This window comes from Eumetopias jubatus, unplaced genomic scaffold (genome assembly GCF_037043125.1).
Source record: "Eumetopias jubatus isolate StellerSeaLion01/CBP00866 unplaced genomic scaffold, mEumJub1_p1.0 scaffold_1, whole genome shotgun sequence".
In the NCBI taxonomy this organism is placed as follows: Eukaryota; Metazoa; Chordata; class Mammalia; order Carnivora; family Otariidae; genus Eumetopias; species Eumetopias jubatus.
In genome coordinates, this window is record NW_028274807.1 from 54205720 (window position 1) to 54215980 (window position 10261).

General features: G+C 43.1%; 1 protein-coding gene across 7 annotated transcripts in view; it reads right to left on the reverse strand.

The window, feature by feature from the left end:
- CD47 (CD47 molecule) overlaps positions 1-6892 on the reverse strand; it is a 45257-nt gene extending 38365 nt beyond the window's left edge. For 5 of the 7 annotated variants that reach the window (XR_003610483.2, XR_003610482.2, XM_028110601.2 and 2 more), the window contains exon 1: positions 6682-6889. Coding sequence is in view for 5 of the 7 variants with exons in the window: in XM_028110601.2 (XP_027966402.1) it covers positions 6682-6724 (43 nt within the window). In the remaining 2 variants the exon portion in view is untranslated. Of the gene's footprint in view, positions 1-6681 lie in introns of all 7 variants that reach the window. The other 2 variants (XM_028110603.2, XM_028110599.2) reach the window with 2 other exon arrangements.
- Positions 6893-10261: the final 3369 nt, after the last annotated feature.

Consider the following 10261-nt stretch of genomic DNA (forward strand, 5'->3'; position numbering starts at 1 on the left):
CACTTTTTGTTTAGCCAGGCCCCACTTTCTCCTTAACTGCAGACCTGAAAAGTCAACTATCTGCTGTACTTCCATTTGAATGTACTACAGTTAATTCAAAGTCAACATGTCCAAAAACCTATTTACCCTCTTCCTAGCCTCCTCCCAAATCCTCACCATCCAAAGTGTTTTCTGTTACCAATCAGTCAACCAGACCAGGACCTAATAAAAATCATGCTAGATTCCTCCCTCTCCTTAGCTATGAAGAATTCTTAGTAGGCTCAACCTATTTAATGGTTCCTCAATCCAATGTCTGCTCTATGAATTAGACATTTATCACCTATCTTTTGAGATATTGTCATAACCTTTTAACTAGCTCCCTACCTCCAGCCTCAAAGTTTTCCCATCTCAGCCCCAATGTATTTTCCACAGTTCTCAAAATAACTGTTCTAAACGCAAATGTGCACTCTTCTGCCTAATATACTTTAACAACACCCCCCCTCCCCGTTTCAAGCTAAACTCTAATGCATTAGCATGGAATACAAACTAGGTCCTTCCTCCTGTCCAGCCCTACCTCCTGGACTCCCTCATTTCCAAACTAAGCTCCAATCATAATGACCTCCTGCAATTCCATGAATATGGTAATGCCCTCTCATCCCCACCCATGCCTTTGGACATGCTGGCAAACACTTCTTCATCTGGTATCCAGGTAAGAGCACACACTGTGGAGTCAGACCTTGGCTCAGGACTTGCACTTTCTAGTTGTATAACCTTTGGCAAGTTATTTAACCTCTGTAGCTCAGTTTCCTCATCCACAAAATGTGAAGGGAGTGTATACCTCAGAGAGAATTTGTTAAGACTTAATGAGATAATAAATATTAAGTTCTTATTGCAGTGCTTTCGCATACATAGGGAATGTTCAATTAATGGCAGCTATAGTTTGCTAACTTTAGTTCTTCCTGCTAGAACAAAAGGGACATGTTCAATCCTATTCCTCTTCCCCACCACTGCTCAATCGTGTCCATTCCCTCCTTATTGCTCCCATTGCCCCCTGTTCAAGTGCTGTCACTGCACTTACTACTGAATCTTGAAATTACTGTTTTACTTAACTCATCTCTCCATTAGGCTCAAAAGGTAGAGAAAGAAGGACAATGTCTTCATTTGGTATCCTATGGATCCAGGGTCCAGCAAGTACAAACCAATACATTCCTCATAAATATAAAGCATTTAAAGTATGAATCCCAAGAAAGGAAAACTGTATCAGAGAGGATTCACTCTTCTTCCATTTGTCAAGAGAATCCTCCACTGCTTTTCACATCAATAGACCTGATTATAGAATCGAGAAGCTACATATTTTAATGGAAAATCTCGATCAAGTCAGTTGCAGATTGCATGGGAGAGTTTCTTAAAAATTACATGAATGTGTTTAAGAATGATCTTTCCAAAGGATGATGTTTAAACTAGGTCTTGAAGGATGAGGAGGAATTATATAAAAAAGGAAAGGCTTTCTAGGCAGAGTACATAACATGTGCAGAGGAATGAGGAAAAATGAATAATTGGAGGCAGAAGATTCTTCAAGTGAACTCTAGGAAAAAGGGATGGTTAAGAAATAGTGTAAAGGCTTCCGAATGTCATTCTGAGGAACTGGGACTTGATAATATAAGCAACAGCAAAATATGCAGATTTACTTGCATTTAAAAAAATAATACAGCAGCATGAAGGGTGAACTGAGGGCAAGAAGGGAGATGGGAAAGAGAGACCTCAAGAGATCACTGCAATAGTCCAGGTAATTGACACCTAGAGAGAAGGCCAAAACATTACAGTAAAAAACAAAGAACATCAACATAAGTTGGATGTGGGAAATAAGGGAGAAGAGGAAAGAATTAAAGTTGTTTACTAAAAACATGCGTAACTGCCTAATATACTTTAACAACACCCCCTTCCCCGTTTCAAGCTATATTGTGGATTTCATAGAGAAAAGAAATTTTGGAGATTTACAAAGGAATCTTCTTTCAATATTTAATAGACTGAGTATTAAAGTACCTGTGGTACAATGAAACGAGGATGTCCAGTAGACCCCAGGACATAGGGACCCGGATTTAAGAAGAAAGGTCAGAGCAATGAAGACTTGGGAATCACCAAGATCACAGCTGGTAAGTGAAACTGTGAGCATAAACAAGATTGCCCAGAAAGTCCCTGCAAAGTAAACAGAGGAGGAACCAGGGAATAAAATGTTGAGGAACACCAATATTTATGGAAAAATCGTTAAAGAGGAATAAACTAATGAAGTGAGAAAAAGAAGTGAGAGCAGCAAAAAATACCACGGAGGACATTAAAGAAGGGTCCTCATGTGGACAAAATTGACGTTAAATAGTATGAGTAAAATCAGCCTCTAGATTGAAAACTACATCATTAGCTTTTTTATCTATAGCAATGTCAATACACTAGCGGGATCAAAAGTCAGACTGCATTTGGGAAGGGAATGGGAGGGAAGAATGAAGAGGCATTCTCTTTCATTAAATTTTGTAGTCTAAGAAAGCAGAGAGAGAAGGCAACAGGAAAAGTGTAAAGACAGGGGCCAGGGCAAGGTTTTTTGGTTCTTCTTGTTTGTTTGTAATATGGGGTAAAACTTGAGCATGTGTGCAAGCTAAAGTGAAGGAGCCAACGGAGAGGGAAAGATCTAAGATGAAAGACTGAAGAATTAAGCTGTTGAGCCCGTCTCCAAAATGGTGAAAGTGAAAGAGCTGTAGAAAGGTGAACCTTTCCTTGGAAAGGTGAATACGTATACTTCTGAAACTGGGGGAGGGAAGAGAACGAGATGGTTGCTTAAGATCTTGTAGATAAGTTTAGTAATGGTGGGAGGGAAGCTTGGAGAGTCCACACCACACATCACTATTTTTTGCAGTAGAGTAGGAAGTCAATTATCTGCTTGAAATGGATGTTCAGGAATGGGGAAGAAGCCCAACAGTCACTAAGGTAAAAGAAGCAAAGCTCATGAACAAAGATACCTGCTGAAAATGAATCCTACCAGTTTCTGCAATCAGATTAAGCTTCTGTTATGAAGAACGAAGGTCTCAAACTGAATCGGGCTAGAATTAGGGTCAAAAAGGGGGATTCAGACAGATCTCTCAATAGAGACCAAATAAGGTCTACGGTAAAGTAGGCATGTCCAGAGTGTTTAGTTCTGACTCAAAGTAATTCCCTACTAGATTTAAAGTGGCCTTATAAGAACAGAAGTGATAAACCTAGAATTACAGGAGAACAGTTTCAAGTCAGTAACATCCAGAATTATGGGCTTACCTAGCATTTAAAATATATTAGATGTCACCAAGAGATAAAAACAAACAAAAATCCCTACTCTTTATACACTACATTTTAAGTTACTGAGAGGCATACAGTCTGAAATTTATGTTATAACCAAGAGGGCCTTGCAAAATGCTTAGAACACAGCATGGGTTCATACTCGCTTGCAACGGAGAAAGCAGTTTTGACAGACCCTGCACTTGCCAAATGCCTTGCCTTGCCTTTAATCCGTAAGTGTGACACGTATTCAAATATGCACATTTATTCTCTTAATTTGAATCTCAAACCCTGGGGTTGATCAGATTCTGAGTCTTACCTAACTGTCCCATAGATAAGGAATGCAATATTCAGAGGAGGGTAGAACTATAATTTCTGTTTCAACTCTATGCAACTATGAAGGAGAAAAATCCAGGTTCTATTGCCTCAGTCTAGGTATATCAGGATCAAATTTCTTGGGTGCTCTCTATTTTTTACTTTAGTACTACAATGAGTTTAACAAAATCAACCCTACACTATTACTCTTGTTCTTTTATCATGGAAGAACTATCTGCACTAAGACACAACGTAAAATTTGCTTTATGACAACCCAAGAGTGCATTGTATTAAGCTGAGATACAAGACATCAAAATATAGAGATTTTTATCTTGTATAAAAAGCTAACAGCAAAAACCTAAAAGATGGCTAAAATGCTTATATGAAAAGTGTATCATAAAAACAACATTAAAGTATTAAAAACTGCTGATTTGGCTATAGGTGAATGAACATTAAGAAATGCAAACTTGGTTTTAATAATATGAGTGATTACTGTGGACTTAGAATATTTATCAAACTTAGGAAAAACACCTACTTTTCTTCTTTAGAACCTGGCCTTTCAAATCTCCATTAACAACTCAGTGGCAAAGATAAAACATCTGCCAAAATACAGATGACCACATGAGCAAGCATCCTAACAGTAATTAGTGTATGCTTTTACATTTAGGCATTTAGTGTAATGCTTTAACACACTGCCTCTAGACTGCTGGGGTGGCCCCATAAATAAACACTTTTAATAGGCGTTTACTTCCTTAAAGTAACAAACTGTGTTTAAAAGTAATATATTCTTTAAGAGAAAACGTTTTCATTTAAGCAAGACAAATTACTACCAGGGTTAGACAATAAAACTGTTTTCTAATCATGTGCACCCTTGATTTTGAAAACTCACTTGGAACAAAGAAAAATTATTCAACCACTGAAAAGACAGTCCATGTCACTGTCATTATCTAAGTCAAATTTTATTTGCCAGTTACTAAAAACTACTGAAACTACTGATGTGCTTTTAAACAAAGTATAATTGGACTTATAGGGGGGTGGGGGAAGGAAAGGAGTGTAGTAATTCATTCTGCATCTTATAAACCAATAGGGTTTTATAGGGTTGCAGTTTGCCTGTAAGTAGACGGAAGGAGCATTTCAGGTAACTTCTTTTACCACAAAGGTCAACTGAAACTAAGTGGCTTCCAAAAAATGCCTTGGATTACCAGTCATCTATAAATGAAACTGAAAGCGAAATGAAACTTCAGTACAAAACGTACACATCTGTGACTGTTTTACTCATTTTGAATTCTAAATTCAGTCTCTTAAATACCCTGGTTGATAATGACTTGTGTTCTATCTTCATACGTGTTTTTTCAAACTACATATTAAACACACACAAAATCCATTATATCTTAGGACAAACACTATCACTTTCTGTTTTATAGTCAACACTTCCTGAACTCAAATGTACAATGCTTCTATTTTACTTTTTTTTCAGGTTATTAAGTACAATAAAATACTATAAATTGTGAATTCTGTGAATCTGTAGGGAATTGAGCACATTAATATTGCATGTAAATGAGTGTTAATTATATGTGGCTTAACTATTATTAAATAAGGCCTAGCAGAAATCTTATCCCCAAAAGTACCATTATAGCAGTTCTTTCCCATCTGCTTGGAAACAGGACCACTGCTTTTAATATAGTATATGATTGACATTTTTTATTCTTCAGACTAGCTTTGATGCCAACAGTCTGAATCAGTGATATTTTATTACATATTTGTAATTTGGTTCAATATGAAGGCTTTCTGATCACACAACAGGTTTTTGAAAGCAGTATTATTTTTGCTATAGTAATAGTAATGGTAAGAAGCCATTAATGATGATGACAAGAAATACTACCTTACCTAATTATCAACTCTTTAGATAATAAAGATATCGTCAACAACTCCAACAACCTAGGATGTTTCAGAGATTGGAGAAAGTGGTAAGCAAGCATTTAAAGGCATAACGGAAATGGCTTGAAACCACAAGCGTTTATAAATGGCACACTTAGGCTAATAATCAGTTTAAAATCTAATTAATTTAGCATTCTAAAATTAAATATAACAATTGCGCTACTCAAATTCAATACTGAATCTTACAAAAAGTTAACAGAAGACTGTACAGATGTGAAGTGTGACAGGCACTGTAGAACCACGAAAATTCCCATTCCTCACTTTTTACAGACGAATCACACGCAAAAAAAAAAAAAAAAAAAAGAGCATAATGGATTCCAAAAGCCTGGGGGGCCAACCGCCTTTGGCGTTGAAAGACACCAAATCCCACTCTGCAGCAAATACCGTTTGACGTCTTCATATTTCAAGCGAAATCTGGATTACTATTAAAACGGTTCGCCCAAATAAAGTGGAAAAAACTTGAACGTACAATTTGGACTATATTAAAGTGGTTGATACGGCGTGGGGGTAGGAGTTTCCAGGTAGCTTATTTTTAAGGTTAAAAAAAAAAAGCGGCCAGAAGATTCTTCTGATTAAATGCTGGGTTGGAAATGCAACTTAATTGTTCCTTTATGTTTCTTTAACTCTATGTTCTTGTGGGAAGGCAAACAGGAGAAATCCCGTCTTGCAGACTTCTCCAAAATGCGCACTTCTATTGCAAGAGGCCCGGGCCCTCCCACTCTCCCTCTTCATCCCCAAATGCGTTTGAGCAGCGAAGAGGAAGAGGGGTGCAAAAGAGGGGGGGCCCTAACAGTTGCCACCCCTCGCCTCTGATCGCGCCCTTTCTCTCTACAGTTAATTTTTGCGTGAGATGCACGGCTCAGAATCTTCCTCGGTGTGCATCTGGAGGTGGAGTACGGGGGAAGGAGATAAACCCCGCTCTCACCCTGCGGGAAGAGGAAGAGGAGGGAAAGGAAGGAAGGGGGCGCAGGATTACCCTCGGGCCCTCCTACGTCCGCACCCGGGGCGAGCAGGGCCCGCGCGTCCCGCGCTCTGACCACCCTCTCCAAAGCGCCGCCGGGCCAGCCGGGACGCAGCCCACACACCCGCGGGGGCGCCTCGGGGGCGGCGAAACACTAGTCTCTGAGCCAGGAGAGAGGGGCCACTCACCGCAGCACGCTGAGCCCAGCAGCAGCACTACCAGGGGCAACATCTCCGCGGCCGCCGGGCAGTTACCGCCGGCGCCGCCGCAGGTGTCTGGAGCAGCCGCCGCAGCTGTTACAGGCAGTATCGGCCGCCACCGCCGTCACGGGCAGGACCGGACGCCGCCGTCCGTCACAAGCAGGACCCGCCGCCCAGGCTGCCTGGCCGCGCGCACGCGCGCTCCTGCCACCCCACGCCCGCTACCCCCCTTCTCCCGCCGCGCGAACCGCGCACGCGCACTCGCCCCCGCCCCGCCGCCGGGACTGTTGACGCGACGCCCTCCTGCCTTGCGGGCTTGAGTCCCCACTCCAGTCCGCTCCGACGAGGCCTGGATCCCGCTCCCACGCAGCGGCACGCGCCGGACTTTCCGGTCACGTCCCGTCATCCCCCACTCCCCACCCCCGCCGTCTGTTTGTCAGCCCGTCACAGGAGGCTGAGGGCTGAGCGTGTATTCTTACGCTCACCGGGGACCTCCTTGCACCCGCCTTCTCCGCGGTTCTCTCCCGCCTCTCACACCGTCCTGGGTCCGGTGTCCTCCCTTCGCCGGTCCTCTCTCCCTTTCACTCCCACCCTCACGCTTCAGGAGCGCCACCCTCCGACCTGGCCTCCCCGGCCCGCACGAACCCCTGATCTCTCCCCCCTCCCGCGTCCGACGTCCGCTCGCGCGTCGACCCTGCCGCGCCCTAGCCCCCACCTCTGGCGGCGCCCCCTAAACACCACGCCCCCGCAAGCGCGCGCGTCGGGTCGGGGCGTCGCTACGCTTCCCCGCGTTCAGGGAGCCCGGGGCTCTTCGCTGAGAGCGGGCCGGCGGCCGGGCCTGTCCGCAGCGAGCTCCCCCTCGGCCTCGGGGCCTCCCGAGCAGCCCGGAGTTCAGCGAGCCCCCGCTGCCCCATGGGCTATTGTTTCTGCTGCGGTTGTGAGCTCTCGGCGCGCTTTCTCGCCTTGTTCGTTAGTATTTTCCTCCTTTGAACAGGGTTCCTCAAACAGGTCGGTCGTGGAGGTAAACATTTTTAGGTGTGGTTAACGCCGCAGCCCCCGGGGGCAATCAGGCATGGTTGTACACGTTCGCCGACACACGACACACTCAAGACATCCCGTCCAGGATCCTCATTGAGCCTGGTGAGTGACAGCAACTCGCGCAGCCCTCTACAGTTTGGGGTTAGCATGCTTGAAAAATGGGTTCAAAATGTGGACAGGGACTTTGACGACTTCACTGAATCACACAGGACACATCATTCATCCTGAAGCAAAAGCTCTACCTTTAACACTTACCCTAAATAATGAACTCTCTTGTCGAAAAGTCAGACTCTGGTGGCTACTCTAATGGGTGCATATCTGTCTGCTCCCTTGGTTGTTTTTCTCTTACCTGATGGCAAAGAAAGCAGTTTCCCACCACAATATCCCACTTCTCCGAATCCTTTACCCGTGGTGACGCCTCCACTGCACCCCATCCCCGTTGTAATAAAATCCAGGAAATAAAGTTGCCCCTCTCTGACACTGTAGCAGTATATTGTATACTTGTGTGACTTTTTCCTATAGTTACTTTGTTGTCTAACCTCTTCCTCACAGCATTATCAATTCTTTCAAATCAGAGAATATTTTAAGTATTTCCTCCTCTAAGACTTCCTGTTGAACTGTGAAAACAGAAGGGGTTTAATAAATGTGTTGATGTGACTTGAGGCAAGCGTTGTTCCAGTGAAATTTTATTGTTTTTTAATGATTAGAAAAAAAGAAAAACAATCGCCTAGCAGATATCTCACTAAAACAATGGTTAATAATTATGGTGGTAATGATTTGAATGGCAGCCTTGACACCCTGAGGCTACCAAAGGGACTGATGGATTCTCCTCCAACTGCTGCTTATATGGATACAAAAGAATCATCCACCAGACTTTGAGCATTCAGGACATTGTGTATCACAGAGCAGCTGGTTGCCTAAATAAGGCTGTCAGCTGTCCCTGAGACCAACCGACCCCCCCTAAAAGCTGAAGAGTGACTGGGAAGGACTGTCCCCAATCTTCAGAGGTAGAGATTGAGGGATGCTCTATTTCATACCGGGAGCCGCTGAGGCTGTGTGCTTAATGTAGCTCTGTGCAGAAAATGCAGTAGGCTTAAGTCAGGTTAATGAGAGGCCACCCGGGTGAATATCTCTACTCTTGGGAATGTGTTTTGATGGTGGAGCAAGAGGAGGCCTATTCCAGGAGAGAGAATCCAAATCTCTCTTAGACAACCTTGGGCTCCTTTCTCCAGTATCTAACCACTTTACATTTATGTTTCCCTTTTAATGCTCCCAAGGCTTTTAATTTGGATTTTGAGTTCATCTGATCTTTACATAAGGGTTTTTTGTTTTTTATTTTTTGGTGGAGTGGGGGAGGGTGGAAGGCAAGGGAGTAATATATATTAGAATGTTTTGAACAGAAGTAATGCACATTCAATTTATCACCTAAATGAATCTTCGCAACAGCCATAGAATGGGTATTATGATCTCCATTTTAGCAATGAGGAAACAAAGGGAAAGAGGGATAATGAGCTTTTTGCCCACACTTGTATGTGATACTTCTCTGACTTTCATTTATGTCTGTCTCCCTTGTCCTCTTTTTGACCTCCTCCAAGAAGACTTTCTCAATCCTTTTTCTCTTTCCTATAATTCTCCACCACTTAGAGGGTCCGATTACTTCTTCCATTACACTTTGTTCATGCCGCTAATAAAATGTGTCAATAGATATTTCTTTCTACAAAACGGTCTCCTCTTCTATCATGTCAGCTCGGAGAAAATGAATTTTTTCCTGGGTATATTTGCATCTCCAGGGTCTGGCACAGTGCCTGGTCGAGACCTAAAGGCTCTGTCTACGTTGACTCAATCAAGAGAAATCAGTGTGATATATAGTATGCAAAAAAATTTTAGCCTAGGTTTGAGTCTCAGCTCTAGCCATGTACTACCAGGTGACCTCAGACAAGTTACTTAACCTTTCTGAGCCCTAGTTTCCTCCTTTGTAAAGCTAGATGATAAAAATAATAGAAATTAACTCTTCGATTGCCTTGAGAGTATCTAAGTTAACACTTTCACAGATACATGGAGCAGTGCCTGCTGTACAGTAAGCACACAGTATTTAGCTCTTACTATTACAATCTCCTTATAGTGAGGTGGTTCTCCTGGAAGGGTAGTGAAAATTATTGTCAAAAGGATCACCAGTTCCTGGTCTGGAGCCTTAAAGAAGTGCTGGGACTTGGCAAAATGTCTACAGTTTGATTCAAGCTAGAGGCACATGTCTGTGCCCAGTGGGTAGCCCTTAATCCTCTTGCTTTTCTGCACACTTGGTTAGTGATTGAATGCTGAGTGGCCCACATCTCTGACACCTGGCTCAGGGCTCAGTGTCCTAGGGTGTTATTTCGACTTGACCTAGATATTAAAGCATAGGAGCTCCAGTCATCAAATAAAGTAGTGTAGCAAGGAGGGTCTGTGTTCTCTGATTAAGGACTAGGTTTGGATGGTTAGGCAGCTGGAAGATACTGACATGTGGTTGGAGAGATGGATTTGGCTTAGGGAA